A 19,261-nucleotide genomic window follows, 5' to 3' on the forward strand; every position below is an offset into this window, starting at 1 on the left:
CGACCAGTCCGCAGCACAGCACATTGCGCACTGCACTCCTTTAGACCTGGCAGGTGGCTTAATAGTGTCCCGGGTGTATGTCGGATGGCTGGCCGGATGTTTAGGGATGGATGGACCCAACGGTAGGTCGCTCCCCCTGCCGCTGCAGCTCCTCCAGCTTCCTGAGTTCCTGAGACCCACCTCACAGTAAGTACCCCCCACCTCCCAGCCCCTCGCTCTGCCCCGCGCTACTCACCCTCTCTCCTGCTTCTTTTCTTCCTCTCTGTTCTTCCTCCTCGCTCCTCGTCTGTAATCTTCTTCTGTACTCTTCTTCTCCCCGTCTTCTCTCCTTCTGTGTGCTTCTCAGCCTCTCCTGTCGCCTCTCTTCTTCCTCATCTTCTTCTGTGGTCTTCTGCCTTCTGTTCTTCGTTTTCTGTATCTTCCTCTGTGTTCTTCTGTGTTCTTCTGTTCTTCTGGTCTCCTGCTCTTCTGTTCTTCCGGTCTTCTTTTCTTCTGTTCTTCTGTTCTTCCGGTCTTCTGCTCTTCTGTCTTCTATCTTCTGCCTTCGGCTCTTCTGCCTCCTCCGTCTTCTTCTCCCCGCGCCTGCCCTCCTGCTCCTGCCTCATCCCCCTCCCTCACTCGCCTCCCCCTCTCTATCACCCCTATCTAACCCGTTCGCTATCTACCTCCCTCACTCCTCCTTTCTACCTATCTCTCTATCTCTCTATCCCACTATCTAACTCCCTCACTCTCCACCTCCTCCTATCTACCTATCTCTCTATCTATCTATTTCTCTATCTATTTTCTCTATCTATTTCTCTATCTCTCCCCCCCTTCCCGCCACCCCCTCTATTACCTATCTTCCTATCCTCTCACTCTACCTCTCACCCTCACCCACCTCTACAACCCCCCCTCCCCTATCTTCACAACCCTACTCGTATATTTCTCCCTAATCTCCTAAACCTCCTAACACTCACCCCCCTCCACCCTTAAACCCCCCTCCCCCTGCTCTTCTCACTCTACCTGTCCCCCCCTCCCTCGCGTTTTCCCGCCGCGACCTCCTGCACGCCCCCGCCCCCTAGCTCCCATTCGCCCCCAGCTGACCCCTCCTACCTCATATGGCGGCCGGAGGCGCGCCAGAGGCAAGCCCGTCTGCGCCCGTAAGCGCCTGGCCCGCGCCCAGCGCCGCGACCCCTGGTCCCCAGCTCTCCCAAGCCCCGCTGATCCGCTACGACCCCACCACCCTCCACGCCCTCAACCCAGGACGCTCCAACACCTGCTTCCAAGCTCACCCCAAACGCACCCATGGACCCTTCGCCTGCAACTCCTGCAAACGCATCTTCCACCACGCAACTACCACGACCACAAGCCCACGCGCCATCAACCACCTCAAGTGCATCCTGGTCAGCGCTCGTTCCGTCCACAAGCACGCCGTTGAACTCTGGGACCTCCTGGACTCCACAGCCCCGGACGTCGCCTTCATCACGGAGACCTGGATGAACGCCTCCTCTGCTCCAGACATCGCCACCGCCATCCCCGAAGGCTACAAGATCTCCAGAAAAGACCGCACCAACCAAGTAGGAGGAGGTATCGCCATCGTCTTCAAAGACTCCATCAGCGTCACCACCTCCACCGAAGACACCCCTCTCGCCGCTGAACACCTGCATTTTCAGATTTGCACCGACCCGAGGACCACCCTCAGAGGATCCCTTGTCTACCGTCCTCCCGGACCGCGCGCCCCTTACAGCGACGCCATCGCCGACTTCATCTCCCCGCACGCCCTCGCCTCACCGGACTACATCCTCCTAGGCGACCTCAACTTTCATCTGGAACAAAACAACTACCCCAACACCACCACCCTGCTCGACAACCTCGCCAACCTCGGCCTCAAACAACTGGTGAACACTGCCACCCACATCGCCGGACATACGCTTGACCCTATCTTCTCCGCCAGCAAACACGTCTTCTTCAGCCACACCTCCGCTCTACACTGGACCGACCACAGCTGTGTCCACTTCACATTCCGACGCGAGACCCGCCACCTCCGCACTCAACCCATCCCGCGTCGACAGTGGAACAAGATCCCCGAAGAGCAACTTTTCTCAGCACTCGCCGCCAACCAACCCACCCTCACCACCGACCCCAACGACCCCAACGACGCAGCCCTCAACCTCACAAACTGGATCTCCAACTGTGCAGACAACCTTGCTCCCATCAAACGCACGCATCGACAGACCAACACCAAAAAACCTCACTGGTTCTCTGACACCCTCAAAGAATCAAAGAAAACTTGTCGCGCCCTCGAGAAGGCCTAGCGCAAGGACCACACCACGGACAACATGACCCCCCTCAAGAACGCTACCCGCAAACACCACCGCCTGATCCGCGCTGCTAAAAAGAACTTTTTCACCGACAGACTGGACAAAAACAGCCACAACAGCAGAGAACTCTTCAGTATCGTCAAGGAGTTCTCCAACCCAAATGCCAACGCTGTCACGCCCTCACAGGATCTGTGCGAATCCCTCGCCACTTTTTTCCATCGCAAGATCAGTGACCTCCACGACAGCTTCGGACAACAGACCCAACATAACACCACTGAACCCGCACCCCCGGCCATTACCCTCAACAACTGGACCCACATCAACACTGAAGAAACCAAATCCATTATGAACTCTATCCACTCCGGCACCCCTTCGGACCCCTGTCCTCACTTCATCTTTAACAAAGCCGACGACATCATCGCCCCGCACCTCCAGACCGTCATCAACTCTTCTTTTTCTTCTGCTACCTTCCCCCAATGCTGGAAACACGCCGAAGTCAACGCCCTACTAAAGAAACCTACGGCTGACCCGACCGACCTGAAAAACTTCCGCCCCATCTCTCTTCTGCCTTTCCCAGCCAAGGTAATAGAGAAGACCGTCAACAAACAGCTGACCACCTTCCTGGAAAACAACAACCTGCTCGACCCTTCACAAACCGGATTCCGAACCAACCACAGCACGGAAACCGCCCTCATCTCAGTCACTGACGACATCAGAACCCTGATGGACAACTGTGAAACAGTCGCCCTCATTCTCCTCGACCTCTCGGCTGCCTTCGACACCTTCTGTCACCGCACCCTAATCACCCGCCTCCGCTCCACCGGGATCCAAGGCCAGGCCCTGGACTGGATCACCTCCTTCCTCTCAAACCGTTCCCAAAGAGTTTACCTCCCTCCGTTTCGCTCAGAACCCACCGAGATCATCTGCGGCGTCCCACAAGGCTCATCGCTCAGCCCGACACTCTTCAATGTCTACATGAGCCCCCTCGCCAACATCGTTCGCAAGCCCGACATCATCATCACCTCCTACGCCGACGACACCCAACTTATACTCTCCCTCACCAAGGACCCCGCCAGCGCCAAGACCAACCTACAAGAGGGTATGAAGGACGTCGCAGATTGGATGAAGCTCAGCCGCCTAAAGCTGAACTCTGAAAAAACGGAAGTCCTCATCCTCGGCAACACCCCGTCCGCCTGGGACGACTCCTGGTGGCCCACGGCCCTCGGCACCGCACCGACCCCCACAGACCACGCCCGCAACCTCGGATTCATCTTGGACCCTCTTCTCACCATGACCAAGCAAGTCAACGCTGTGTCCTCCGCCTGCTTCCTCACCCTCCGCATGATCTTCCGCTGGATCCCCGCCGACACTAGAAAAACCGTGACCCACGCCGTGACCCACCGCCTGGACTACGGCAACACCCTCTACGCCGGGACCACAGCCAAACTCCAAAATCGCCTGCAACGCATTCAAAACGCATCGGCATGCCTCATCCTCGACGTACCCCGCAACAGCCACATCTCCGCACACCTGAGACACCTGCATTGGCTCCCAGGCAGCAAAAGGATCACCTTTCGACTTCTCACCCACGCACACAAAGCCCTCCACAACAAGGGACCGGAATACCTCAACCGACGCCTCAGCTTCTACGTCCCCACCCGCCTCCTCCGTTCCTCTGGTCTCGCACTCGCTGTCGTCCCTCGCATCCGCCGCTCCACGGCGGGTGGGAGATCTTTTTCCTTCCTGGCGGCCAAGACCTGGAACTCCCTCCCCACCAGCCTCAGGACCACCCAGGACCACTCCACTTTCCGGAGACTCCTAAAAACCTGGCTATTCGAGCAGCAGTAACCCCCCCTGCTCCCTAGCGCCTTGAGACCCTCACGGGTGAGTAGCGCGCTTTATAAATGTTAAGGATTTGATTTGATTTGATGGAAGCTAGTTAGGGGAACAGAGCCTCCTTAGTATGCGGCCATTTTAGGTGGCGATTGGCCACACCCCCGGGACTACATTTGTTGGTATTCACAACAGGCAGGAAAGCATTTCCCACATGTATCGAAACACCTAACTTGCACTCAATTTGACAATTAAAATGGTTGGAATCAACTTATATTTTAAAGTTAGACAGTAAGATTTCATCAGGACTAAACACGGAAAAAGAATTATAAACACCATTTTAATGTTTACATTTTTGTTTTTCATTTTCCTTTATTGCCTTTATCCCATTTGGGAGATAGGATCTATGTAAATAGAGTCGCTGACTTTGACTCCTCTCTTTAACAGATAGGAGGCATAGATAAATTATGCCTCCTATGTTCAACAGAGTGTAATTAGTAAGTATAGAACAGATTATAAGAAACAGAAAGGGCCGCCCAACTTCACATGGTTACTGTTAGAATGTTATACATTATATATTGGAGCTCAGAATAATTAGCAACAGTAAGCCAAGTAAGGCATAATTGTGGACACGTTGTGTAAAGTATTTTGTTTATGTTTACACAGGGAATGTGCAAGCCCACTGAGGCGTGATTTATAATATTATTAATACTTAAAGTACTAACTATCATGTATTGGAGTTCAGAATGATGAGGGACAATAAGCCCACAGCTGCATACTTTTGGACAATTTCAGTATAAAAAGGTGAGACCTTTGTTTTACTTGGAGCAAGTAACAGACAAATATGAAATGTCAAATGTTTGTAAACTGAATATTCGTACAAAATGTGTCCCACATGAATTAATACAATTAATGTATGTTGGTACATGGGGCGGTGAAAAAAGCACAATAAAATGTGTCCGTATTTGGTTTGTGTTTATACCGGAAATGTGCAGGTGAACACATTCAATAAAACACCAACAATGGCGACCCCCAACCCCCATGTGTGAGAACTGCCTTGGTGTGCTGCGGTCTGATTTAGTATGGCGGTAACTGAAGCCTCAGCAAAAAAAAAAAAAAAAAAGGTGTACCTTTTCAATGGCTGCCCGTAAAGACACCAATGACATTAAGATCTGCATGCTTCACCCACAGATGGTGAGGACTTTCTTGGATGTGCAAGGTTACTCTCTGGACCTAGGGGACAATTTAAAGCTGGGAGAATCCAAGTGATGAATAAGTGCAAAAGAGAATTGTCATCGCTGTAATGCCTTTCATTAGGACCTGCTAGAGAACAGTGATGAAACTTACCTGCCATCTGCTTCCTTTGATTTGGCATACTGCAAATGAATCTTGGGAGATGTAACATGAGGGAGTAGCTCACCAACCTTTGCCCTAAAAAAACAAATATTTTCACAGTTATGCAGCAATATCTTGTGTAAATGCCACAACAAACTTTGAAGCACATGGTAGCACTAAATATGGCATGGGGTGCAGAAAGGCTTTTTGACAACTGGTCCTTAGGAATATATTACTGCATCAGGATTACAGATTGTGGGACACGTGAAGGCCCAGTGACGAAAGTTACGAATTTGTGGAGCAAGAAGCTATCTTCAAAGACAAATGCAGATTTGGTCCAGCACAATGAATCTACAGCATTTCACTTGAATAATGCATCTGCTCTTTTTTCATTAGAAAACATTACTGTGTGTGTACTGGATAACAGAATGGTACTGGCAAGAAATGTACCTGGTCAATAGGTGATGGAGTTTCAAGATAGTATTTGCCTTTTGGTTTGGGCTTCTTAAAAGATTACTAAGTTCTTATATGAACCATTTTCAAAGCAGGATCACTTGGTTATCACTGAAAATATAGACACGTTCAAAAATGTCTCATTGTGAGAAGTTTCATATGCAGGGAAAACATAGCAAGAGAGTTGATTCTTTGAAACTGAAGTGAATACTGACGCATAAAACATGGAGTTGTGTATTGAAGACATGAGCTGGTAAGCAGCCATGGAGAAGATAACTTTTAGAGTTAAAGACTGTGTAAACATACAATCAGATTTTGCTTTCTTTCTGGAACTGTATTGTTCAACTACTTAATTTGTTGAGACAACTATTTGTATTAAATTTGGTGAGGGATAGTAATTTGTTTTAAATTAAATGGGTTTTTACAATGGAATCCTATTATTTTACTGGGGGAGTTGTGTTTTGTGCCTAACATTTACAATGTATGTTCTTGTAGTATAGTTGATAATGCCAATAAAATTCCATTTGAATTACAAGTGGCTGCTGATTTTCCACTCAGTGCTACTCAAGGGTAAAGCAGTTGTCACCCAGACCAAGAAAAAGCTGAGAAAAGTAGACCACAGTAGGAATTACCTCCTGTTTAAAAATTGAGGGTAACAGATGCAAGTTGGTTATGGAAAATATCATCTGAATCAGAAGAGTAAAATCTGCCTAATTTTAGTGACATTGTTTTTGAAGAATACTAATTGTATAGCAGATTCTGCAATCTTGAAAATTTGGAATGTTATATTGGCCTCCCAGCAATTGCTAAAAAAATAGCAATGAGGCTGCGTTAAGACATACCTAGTAATGCTCCACTCCACCATACAGAATAACCAAAAGCAATGAGTCTAAGAAATGTCTGAGCTGTTAAGGTGCAATGGATTCTTGAACATTTATACATTAAGGTAAAGAAGTAATGTGCTACCTAGGGGGGCAAGTCCCACAATGATTCTAGAAAAGATTTGAGCAAGCAATAGAAGTCAATAAATAACCCATTCAAAAATGTATACGCATTACAAATATAAAACAAAGTCCTACTCACATTAGACATACAAACTTACCAATTTTTACAGCGGATATATACGGAGGCTGCTTTGTCATAATATTGACCCTTCTCATATAACTGGGCTGCTTCTGAAAATTGCTGCAAAAGGGAAATGTGTAATTCTGTTTTAATAATAATCTTTCTTCTTTTTGAAAGTATTTGTTTTCATTTAACAGTCACATTTCTCAAATACAAAAAAGTGCAAAGACCTTCATGCTCTCCAAAATGGCACCACAGTCTTTTTTCAGCAGTCGGCTGGGGTGTTTGATGGCCTGGTTCACACCTCTACGGATATCACCCATTCGTATTGACATACGTGCTACTCCAGCTAGACAAGCTTCATCATGTTCCTGGAACTAGTTTTATAAAAGAAACCAATGAAAACAAATTATCCTTAAGCAGTAAACAGGTGTATTTTTGGACACTACAGATAACACTAAAATAATGTTATTTGTTTTGAAATTGACATCAAAAGATTCCAATTAGGATTTGCATTTAATTTCAAAACAGGAGAGCTTAGGAAAATGATTTGAACAATATAACCCGCACAGGTTGCATGGACGTCAATCATTTTCACATGAGACTTGAGTAATCAACCCTCAGGAAGGTACAAAAACTGACACTGAGAATCTCTCACGTAAACATATTGATTTTTACAAAATACTATTTTGGTGAAGACAGTCTAGACCAGAGGTCTTTAAACTGGAGGGCGGGCCCCCCTAGTGGGGGCCTCAAGTGGTCCCCTCTAGTGGGGCGCCAGACTCTGGCCAAAAGAAGAATTATACAGGTAACAGGCCTTTGTTTAAGGCAAAAGCAGTTACTGTTTTTTTTTTAAAAGGTAACAGTACTTAACTGCAATGTTTAAATAGGTCTAGACATATTTAAACATTGCCTTCTTTATAAAATAATTGTGAAAAGTTCTGAAGGGGGGCCCAATGATTTTTATTTTTCAACTGGGGGGGCGCGGCATTCAAAAGATTGGAGACCACTGGGCTAGACAGTAGTGTCAGACATGGAGGAAGTAAACTTTTATTTCAAAAAGTAAGTAAAAGTGGAGGGAGTTGTTGCTACATGGAGTTAAACGATAAATCACGGTAAAGAGGAAAATCAAATATGTGAAGAGTATGTCTTAGAATATGTGATGGCACTTGTATGTGTCGCAAATGGGCCAACATTGCAATATTTTTGTGTTTTAGAAACAAACCTCCAAAACAGAGGGTTATATTTAAGAAACAAAGAAAAAATTATTTCTGAAACACAGAAAGTTCTCTTACTATTTGTGGGGACCATTTATTGTTTTTTTTATGACTGAGAGTGCAGTGAAAGGCACTAATAATGACAGTGAAAGGGGGGGGTTGGCCTGATGCAAATAGAGGAAGAAGCCTCTCCTTGAGGCTCCTGCCAGCGATTCCCCCCTCCCTAGGTCACCCTGACTTTCAGTCTGCCCTCTGGCCCCCAAATAGCTGCTGATTCCTCTTAAGGCCCACCCCCATCGCGGAGTGAGCTGTTTGGCACCGGCATTGAGGCATATTAGATGCTGGCGGCCAATAACACTGAGAAAACTGGGTGGTAGCAAAATGGTGGCTGCAACACTGTTAGCGGCGGACGGACGGCCGCCCTGGAAGCTCATAATGAGGGGATAGCACTGAAGATCGGTGGATCAAGGTCACCAGCAGTGTTCCTTGCATGTCATCGTGGGCTGCCCAGTTGGCGGGTGATTTGGCAGCCGCACAGCCCCCGAGGTGAGGAGGCTGAGCGAGGGACATGCGGTGACGAAAGGCCGCACGGAGCCCCAAGCGCGGCAGCATATGGGCATCGCGGCTGAGGCAAGGAGGCAACAGCCCTTCTTTGGTGTCTACATGGTGCGCTTCCGCAGTGGTACGGCGGTTGGTGAGTAGCAGCCTGCGGAGTGCTGTGGAGCCCAGGCGAGGAACTGTGTTCCAGGTCAGGAGGAGGCCTGAGGCTGGATCGGGGCGTGGGTGGCGCAGCGCTTGGCGGTGGGAGCCTCATGACGGCGCTCTGGCGTGGCCCTCACTGCAGAAAGCCCTGGAGACCCAGGCAACACCTGGGCTTCCCGGTGTGGGCCCAAGGGACCTGGCCAATAGGTGTGTCTGAATATTTTGGAAACCAGGGGCGTGACAGCGAGGAACACTGATGTTAAAGGGAGCCCCTCGGCCGTGGGCTCATGAAGGAGGTGTGGACACAGCTGCACACCGGCTGAAACCGGAGAAGTGGAAGGCCGGTACCAGGGAAAAATGTTCCCACTCCTACAGGTAGGCGTGACCCAGTGGCAAATCAGGAGGACCGGCGCAATACCACTGGGGCGGAATTACCTACACTGGTGCAACACAGGACTACCTTCTAACTATCGCAAGCTGCGCTGTAGCATTGGCTGACAATGTAGGGGGCCCGGGCTTCCACAATGGAGGCCTAGGTCAATCTGAGACAGACACTGTGATCCAGGTGAGAACTAGCCATGGGAAAACAGGTTGTAAGAGGGACAAGGAGAAGAAGGAGGAAGCCGCGGGGGGTCCCGGCCCCACAGTCTGAGGCTAAGCGCGTCCACTCAGTAGAGAGCTCCGGGGCCCCTTCCCTCCATGACATCCTGCAGGCTTTACCGGCCTCTCGCGAAGCCCTGCAAGGAAAAATCGATGCCCTGGCGACAGACTTGACTATATTGCATGATGATCACCACCGATTGGCGGATAGGGTATATACATCAAAGAAACAAATCAAGGAGGCTTTGCCCGTTATAAAGAATTTGACTGACAAATTGCGCAAGTTAGAGAGATAAATTCATGACCTCGAATTAAGGGCAGAAGATGCAGAAAACAGATCAAGGTGAAATAATCTCTGAGTAACTGGTCTACCTGAGCGTATAGAGAGAAATGATATGGTGGGTTTCTTGGAGCGCTGGCTTAGGGAGGCAATAACAGACAAAGGATTTTTACTGTTTTTTTACCCTGGAGAGGGCGCATAGAGTACTGGCATGCTCTACCCCATCGGGGGCTACACCAAGACCAGTCATAGCAACAATGCTTCATTGTAGGGACAGAGACTATCTTCTGGGGCAGGCGAGAAAGAAAGGAGACTGTACAGTGGAAAACAGCATTGTTTGCATTTTCTCAGACTTCTCGCGAGAGGTGCAAACACAGAGAGCCATCTTTAGAGAGGCTACACAAAAATTAGGACAAATGGGCATACAATATGGAATTATGTTCCCTGCACGACTGACTGCGTGTGGTAACGGAAAAGAGGACGCAATTCTTCAACTCTCCATAAGATATCTGGCAGTGGATTGATGTCAGTTGTTGAGCGGAACGGTCACAGAAACTGGCACCAACTCGCAATGGCAAAATAGACATCCTCGGCATAAGCCTCAACACAACAATCTGCCCCATCTAAAAAGGAGAAACAATAAGAACGATAAAAAGTGATGGAAGAAGTAGCCTCCCTGAGTGGAAGAGACCAGAGTCCAACCCCAGCGCTTGGCGAAGAGGCGGACCACTCAGGATCTGACAGAAATTCAGGCAGCACACGTATATCAGAGGACACCAAACCAGAGGTAAAACCAGGGAAGTCAGACTATATCATTTAGCTCTCTCGCCCTTGCTACCTGTGAGAATTGTATCAACACTGTGGACTTGCTGGGTTCCTACTTAGCGGTCTCCTAAGAGGAGGAAGAGATTAGTAGAGATGATTTTGGAGGAGGAATCGGGGGTGATGACACGCCAGAGGGAGTGTGACTGGGGTGGTGGGGTATGGGCGGTGTTACAGTACTCTGAACGAATCGAGTGACCAGCACCTAATTTTGTGTGCACAGTTTATTATTTTTTGTTTGGATGAGAGGCAGCTGTCTTTTTGTCCTGGGGATGGAGAGATGGGAAGTTAGTAGTTGGTTTGTTTATACCCACGAGTCACATGATAAGGTGGAAAAACGTCTAGGCTTGGAGTGTAATGATGACCAGATGCAGGAATTGGGGTGGAGGAGGAGGGTACGGAGGGGTTTTGCTTTGAGACTGTACTATGGCTACACTAGTGACATATAAATTCATATCGTGGAACATCCGGGGTTGCGTACGATGTCAAAAAGATACAAAGTCTTCTCCTATTTACAGAGGCGAGGAGCTTATGCGGCAATGCTCCAAGAAACACATATGGCACTAGCTGAAGGGAGGGCTATACAGAAGCGTTGGAGGGGCAAGTATATTATACCACTTATTCAGCATTCGCCAGAGGTACTCTGATTTGGATAAGAGCTGGGGTTCCGTTTCAAACCATGGATAGCTTTGTCAACCCATACGGGCACTATGTGGCTATGAAAGGAAAATTAGAGGGCTGGGATTTAGTCTTGGTCAACGTTTACGCACCTAACACCTACCAAGGGTCATTCTGTGAGAAACTCACTGCCGAACTGGCCCTGCACCTTATGCAGTCAATAGTGCTGGGTGGGGGCTTTAACTATGTGGCGGACCCCAGTATGGACAGATTCCACTCCCCCATTGAACGATTCTTCGACAGCAAGGGCAGTACTGCAGTTTACAACCTGGCAAACACAGTGGGGCCTCATAGATGCCTGGCGTAGTTTATACCCACATACCCGAGGATTACTCATACTTTTCCCATTTACATGACCTGCATGTGTGTATAGATTCTTTCTTTTGCACCCTGTCTTATCCAGGTGACTGGTTGACACCTGTTCGGTATAAGTCAATAAGGACGCTCAATGAAGGACCACACGCCAATTATGAATACAATTTAGCTTTACTAGAAATTCAGGTAAATGTAGGCATTTAGCACATTCACAATAGTGGAATAAGAATAGCAATGAAAAGCATCTATTTATATATAAGTACACTACAAAGAGCATCTATGTATACATATGAGCAAAGAGTTCATTGACAGATATAAGCTTGGAATAACTGTATACCAAAATGTGTTACACTACGATGTTCAGGAAGTAAAATATAAAGGAGTTGAATACTTCAGATAAGCTTTGATTTACTGCACACCAAAATGCATGTTTCAATTACTGCAGCAGGCTCACACTACGATGTTTAGAAAGCAAAATATAAACGAGCTGAATACTGCAGAATATAAACACAGTGCAAGCATAATAATCAATCATAATAATAGAGCAGAGAAACAAAGGCCTTTCATCTCTGTGTGGAACTTAATTTAGTCCACGAAATGCTGGGAAGCCCTCTACTGCCTGCTTGGACCTCTCTCCCCCTCAAGCATCACGGTCTCTGAACAGCAAAACAGGGAGGAAGCGCTGGGCCATGGCAGCTTTCACAACCCCATCTGCGAGCTTCAAATCCCCCACCCGAACTTCAGTGCTTAAATAACTCGAAGCTTGGATTCTATCTCTTTCTGGCATTTCCTAGCTATGTTATCAGCACTTGGCTGCTCTGCCCTTCCCCAGCCTTTGTTTTCATTCCATCTTCTCCCTGTACTCTCATTCTCAAGGTTGAGACGGAGTCTTCTACACAAACAAGCTTGAAAATAATATCATGAACTTTTCCACGCTGTTCGGTGATTTCAGCAGGCATCACGCTCATCTACACTGCTCAAGCTAATTAACCCTTCGCGTCACAATGTCTTCCGCACCTTTCCCTATACTGATCACACCCCCAATGTGTTTTCAACCATACATAATGTCAAGTACTTGGCCTGCACCATTTCGGAGCGCAATCCCATATTATTGTCACTGAAGTGGGGCTCCACCTGTCCTCTTATTCCTACATGGAAATTAAAACCCGAAATCTTAGAAGATACATGCTACCAAGAAGTCATAAGACAACAGATTGCACATTTCTTTCTTGAAAACAACAACACAGCTAGTAACCCATTAGTTGAATGGGACGCTTTTAAAGCAGTGCTGAGGGGGTAGATGTATAGCGAAAGCAGTGGGGGTGAGGCACACATTGCTCAGGGAAACAACAGAGGCAGAGGATATGCTGCGAGAGAAAAAAAAAACAGAGGCCTGCACAACCAGACCTCCAGCATTGATTATTAGAATTAAAAGAGAGAGTGACAGCCCAGGTTGAGCAAATTCACTGCTTCGATTACAAGAATTACATATCGCGGGCTCACGCAGAGAGAGAGATAAAGAGGGTAGACTGCTTGCATGGTTAGCATCACCGACTAAGAGGGGGTTGATCATTATGGAAGCACGGACAGCCACAGGGGATAGGTTGTATACACAGAAAGGGATTAATGCTCACTTCCTGCACTATTAAGAGGGACTATATAAAAACGTCCTCCAATATGATGAAGAGGCCACCCATGAATACCTGGACCTGGTGCCACTCACACGAGAGGCAGCCGAACAGTTGGTGGGGGGGCATAACACTACAGGAAATTAAAAGTGCCGTTAAGGACTTAGCTAGGGACAAGATGCCAGGAACAAATGGCTTTCCAGTTGAGTTCTATGCCACCTATTCTTACTTATTGGCCCCGCAGTTGATCACCCTTATTCAAGCTGCAAAGGAAAGGGGACTCTTGCCGGCTATGACACAGGAGGCTTTAGTGGTGCCATTATTAAAACCCGGTAAAGACCCGACTGAGTGTAGTGCATGTAAGCCATTATCCATTCTGAATCTAGATGATAAGAGTCTTAGTATAATACTGGCAACACGGCTACTCCCTCATATGACACACCTGGTGCACCGGACCAGGCAGGGTTTATCCTGGGGCGGGATACGGCTGGTAACATTCGTCGTCTGCTGGCTGTCATGACAGACTCATCGTATGACAAGATAGTGGCAGGGTATTGGCGGTGGATATTGAAAAAGCATTTGACAGTCTTGAATGGTGTTTTCTTTATGCAGTGATGGCAAAGATGGGACTGGGTGAGGAATACATAGCATGGGTAAAATTACTATATACTGCCCCGATGGCTAGGCTTCGTACAGGACGAACAATCTCAGACAGCTATGCAGTCGAACAGGGCACCAGTCAGGGCTGCCCCCTTTCTCCGCTGTTGTTCGCGACAGTCAGGAAGCCGTTGGTGGCTCTGACCCATGCAGGAGGTTGGGGCCAAGGGATATGTGTAGGTGGTCAATGGCACCGCATAGCCCTAAATGTAGATGACTTGATTATATTCCTGAGGATTATGTAGGAGGGAATCAACCAAGTGCCTAGCTATTGTTGTCCAAGTTCGGAGCCTTGTTGGGTCTCGGCGTGAACTGGCAGAAGTCCCGCCTTCTCCCATTGGGGCCCGCCAGGGTAGCTCCGTCAGACTTGGGTGAATTATTGTGGGAACCAGAATGCATTATTTGGGTGTTAAAATATATCACGATATGCACAACATTTTGGACAGCAACATGGGGCATGCTATACAATCTGTCCAAGCAAGTATGACCTTCTGGCAGGTATTGCCTTTGTCACTGGCAGGCAGAGAGGCACATCTCAAAATGATAGTTTTGCTGAGGCTGTTGTACTACTTCACAGTGCTACCAGTGTGGATACCCAGGTCAACCTATTAAGAGTTCGATACCCTGCTAACATCATTCCTATATACATACTACCCGGAAGCGGGTGGCTTTGGCTAAACTACAAAAACAGTTGGCAGATGGTTGATTGGCAGTTCCTGACTTTGAATCCTATTATCTCTCTGCACAGCTCCAATGGTTTACACAGTGGCTGGCGAGTAGACAGACCTCCGAAGCATTAGTGAAATCCTTTACCCCTCCGTTAACGAGACTGATAGAAGTTTTACTACGAATCGGACAACACAGGGGAACTGACATACCCGAACTGATGGTACTCACTCAGTGCTGGACACGCTATTTGAATAAAGTTAAGACAAAGATCCTTATTCTCCAGACTTCCCCTTAATGTTATTACGAATCTTGCCAAATAGGGGTAACTGGGAAGGTTTAAATACCTGGACCAAAGCGCGAATATCCACCATTGGGAGCATTTTTAGAGATGATACTCTAATCCCTTTGAAGCTCTTGGAGCTGAGTTCGACCTGCTGAGAGGGCATTTTCTGTTACATGGATCAGTTACTGCAGTCATTCATCACCATTGGAGGGCAGGCTTGGCTAAACCCAAGGCACAGGCCACCAGTACCTATGTATCGGTTTTTCTCAGGCATGTTTAAAGCAGTCACAAACCTATATTATGGAATAAGGACAGATATGACCCCCTCCAGGCCCAGGAGTCGATAAGGCTTAAACGGAGGAGGATTTGGGAACTCACATACCATGCAAATCTTGGGAAATTATATTGGAAAGGACCCCCAAGGTCTTCCGAAATGTTAGGTTCAAACTGGTAAACTTCTTTATATTGCATAGAGCATACTTGACACCGGGGAGGATCAATCAGAACGTCAATATAGCGAGGGCGGAGTGCCCAAGATGTGGAACACTAGGGGTGGCATTCAAACACATGTTCTTGGATTGCCCACAGCTGGGAACATACTGGGAAGAGGTGACTCAGAAGGTGGCAGACATGATAGATAAAGAAATACCTTGTATATTGGGCCATTGTTTGCCGGGATGGTTCCCGCACACCCCAAAAACAAAGGTAACCAATAGATTCCAGGACCTGGCTTACATCCTGGCCAAAAGGGAAATTACCATGAACTGGAAAACTCCATATGGCCCGAACTTAAATAGGTGGTACACGGAATTGGAGAAAAGGGCAGCCTGTGAAGTAGATTCTCTCTTCCGGGAGGCCAAGAGGGGGTTGAGACCACTAGACATGGCAAGGGCTTGGGGGATCCTTGTGGATAGCTTGAAACAATTGACTCATAACACCCCTGACCCGTCTCTGGACTAATTCCGGCCTTGCTGCCTGCCTCGCAATATCACTGAGCCAACTTGGGCAACAAGATGCAGTTTCCCAACTACAAAATCTTACCCATAGATGGCCTAATGACACTCCACACTCCAAGCATACTGAACTTGACTCATTAGGGAAGGAGGGGAGGGAACGTTGAATAATGGATGTTTAATTTGTTATCTTCAATTGGGAGGGCCTCACTGAAAAAGTGTAGACTATCAGATGTATGCAGAACTGACATTCTAATGCTGAATATGAGGCAGGCATGCTAATAACACTTTTGTTTAAAAAAAATTAAAAACAATGGCTTTGGAAGGTCTTCAAGAAATAGGGTGGGCCTTCTGGGAATATACTGGTGGTCCTGCGACATATGGGCCAGCAGGTCACAGGTTCCTGATACTGGTGCCAACTGAGGCAATCCTGTCAGGAACCTAGTGGTTTGCAGAGTCTCAAGGACATGCCAAGGTGAAAAGGTGGATCACCTGATCCTGCCAAGTGGAACCAAAGACCGCAATATCATCAAGATATGCTGTACTAAAAGACTCCAACCCAGCAAGGGCTTTGTTCACCAACCTTTGGAAGGTGGCAGCAGCATTCTTTAGCCCAAATGGCATGACTGTAAATTGGTAATGTCCATCTGGGGTTGAGAATGCTGATTTTTCTTTTGCTCCAGGGGTCAGACCAATCTGCCAGTACCCTGATGTGAAATCAAAAGTACGGAGAAGTTTGGCTGCCCCTAACCTGTCAATCAGTTCATCTGCTCTTAGGATAGGGTGTACCTCTGTCTTAGTGACAGCATAGAGACCTTTATAGTCTACGCAAAACCTCTGCTCTTGTTTTCCTCCCTTGGGATGAGGTTTGGGGACTAAGAACACTGGGATGGCCCAGGGACTGTCAATGGGCTCAATCACCCCTAAATCCAGCATCTTGCTGACTTCAGTCCTGATGCTTTCCTTCGCATCGTGGACATATTAGTTAGTCTGACCAGGGGTGAGAGAAAAGAGGTCAGTGTACGGCTCCAGGACTTGCCTGCAGTCAGTTTGCTGCTGAGCAGAGAGGGTGTCTGAAAAGACCACTCCATCAACTGACCCATCTTTGGGGCTGTGGGAGAGGAGGTCAGGGAGAGGCTCACTCTCTACTTCCTGATCCTCGTCAGTACCCATCATCATAGCCACATCAGCCTTGTCATTTAAAGGTTTCTCGCGGGCACATGGATGACCCTGTGAGGGTTCCTGCAAGTGGCTAGGTCAACCTGATAGGTGACTTCACCCTTTAAGTATAGGGTAAGGGCCACTCCATTTGTTCTGGGGTGCCCTGGAAGCCACAGGTTCTAGTACCCATACCGTCTGTCGTAGTTGATATTCCACCATTGCAGCCTTTTGGACATACCAGAGCTTCTGGTGCTCTTGGCTGGCCTCAAGTTTTTGTATACTTTCTCCATGTATTTAGCCGTCCTTGAACGAAGGCCAAGTACACAGTCCACTATGTCTTACTTAGGCTCTTTGAGAGGCCTTTCTCAACTTCCTTCACTAGGCACATTGGTTCCCTTACAGGATGACCAAACAGAAATTCAAAGGGGGAAAACCTACTCCCTTCTGTGGCTCTTCTCTGTAGGAAAAAAGCAGGCATGGTGGCAGGATATCCCATCTCCTTCTGAGTTTTTCTGAAAGTCCTGAGATCATGCCTTTCATGGGTTTGTTGAACCTCTCTACTAAACCATTAGTTTATGTGGATGATATGAGGTGGTGAACTTGTAGGTCACTACACATTCATTCCACATGGCCTTTAGGTAACCAGACATGAAGTTACTACAGCTGTCTGACACCACCTCCTTAGGAAAACCTACTCTTGTGAAAACACTCAAGAGGGCCCTGGCAACTGTAGGAACAGTGACATTTCTAAGGGGAACAGCCTCAGGGTACCTGGTGGCATGATCCACTACCACCAGCATGAATCTGTTCCCTGATGCTGTTGGAGGATCCGGGGGCCAACAACATCACCTCTTACCCCAACCACTGGAAGGGGAATTAAGAGGGCCATTGGATGGTTGCCTGTCTTGCCACTGGCTTGACAGGTAACACTGGATTTACAAAACTCCTTCACCTTCTGGGACATACCTGGCCAGTAGAAGTGAGGGGCTAACAAACTCCAAGTTTTCTTCTGGCTAAGATGCCCAGCTAAGAGGATGTCATGTGCTAAGATGAGCAGTAACTCTATACACCTGAGGCACCTCCACTCTCCTAGTGGCACCAAGTTGGGGTCTCTGGCCTCAGTGTACAGGATTCACTCTTCACAACAGGTTCGGTGGGAGCCACAGACATCTCCCTTTTCCTGGTCATCAGCTTGCTGTCTCAGGCTCTTAAGAGTGGGCAGGTCCTCTGTCCCTGGCACCTCTCTACCCTAGGGGGTCACCCTGGTCCTAGGAGCTCTGCTATGTAACGCCAAAGTTCCTGGGCTCAGTTCCTTCAAGGGTTGACAGGCCAGTAGCCCCTCCCTATTCTAAGGACACCATTGCCATGGGACGGACCTTAGTTTGGTTGTCAGGCTTGACGACTGTGAAAGTCTCACAAGTCAGATACGGTTCTGGAGATATCCGTTTTTTAGTCAACATGGTGACACTTGCACCTGCATCCCTCAGTGCTTTAACTTTGGTCCCATTTATGTGAGGCTGTTGTCTGTATTTCTCCATGCTAATGGGCCAGACAGCCAGGGCAGCTACATCCACCCCAGCCTCAGAGACTAAATTTGCTTCAGTGTGCTCTCTGAAATGCTCAGGGCACACATGGGATCTCATCTGCAGACTTGCCACTGCAGCAGCAGATGCAGGTGCATTAGGGGGATTCTTTCTTGGACAGACAGGGTCTCCAGTTCAGTGGCCACTGACTTTGCAATTAAAGCAAAAAGCCTTCTTGGATCCCAGTTTTTACCCTGGTACCCTCCCCTTGGTCTGTGTTTTGTCTTGAGGCCCATCCTCCTAAACAGTTTTTTGGGGCCCTTTAGAAAACTCTTAGTTTTTATCTTTAGACTAGTCACCATCTTTCCCTTGGAGGGCTTAGCAACCCCTTTTTTTGGGTCACCCCACCATGTGTTGTCTTGGATACCCTAGTCTTGACCCGGTGGGCTGCCTTCTTTCCCAATTCTTCAGGCGAAATTGGAGCCAGATCTACTAATTACTGATGTAATTTTTCAGATACACTGTTACTCAACAGATGCTCTTTCATAAGAAGATTATAAAGCCCATCTGTCTTGCACCTGGTTACCTTTTAACCAGCCTCTCTGTGTTTTGACTGAGAAGTCAACAAAATCTACCCAGGTCGGACTCCAGGTTTTTCGTGTTTCCCTGAATCTGTTCCTGTATTACTCAGTAGGGATTCCAAAGCCCTCAATCAAGGTGTCCTTCATGTGGTCATAGGACTCAGCATCTGTCTCATTCAGTGTCAGGGGCCTATCCCTGCACTTTC

At 47.8% G+C, this 19,261-nt stretch overlaps 1 protein-coding gene across 2 annotated transcripts in view; it reads right to left on the reverse strand.

The window, feature by feature from the left end:
• WDR19 (WD repeat domain 19) overlaps window positions 1-19,261 on the reverse strand; it is a 601,305-nt gene that overhangs the window by 356,504 nt on the left and 225,540 nt on the right. For both annotated transcript variants that reach the window (XM_069202086.1, XM_069202080.1), the window contains exons 22-24: window positions 7,217-7,363; window positions 7,024-7,106; window positions 5,481-5,564 (exon numbers count right to left, since the gene is read on the reverse strand). In XM_069202086.1, coding sequence (XP_069058187.1) covers window positions 5,481-5,564; window positions 7,024-7,106; window positions 7,217-7,363 — 314 coding nt within the window. The remainder of the gene's footprint in view (window positions 1-5,480; window positions 5,565-7,023; window positions 7,107-7,216; window positions 7,364-19,261) is intronic.

This window comes from Pleurodeles waltl, chromosome 1_2, assembly GCF_031143425.1.
Source record: "Pleurodeles waltl isolate 20211129_DDA chromosome 1_2, aPleWal1.hap1.20221129, whole genome shotgun sequence".
NCBI lineage: Eukaryota > Metazoa > Chordata > Amphibia > Caudata > Salamandridae > Pleurodeles > Pleurodeles waltl.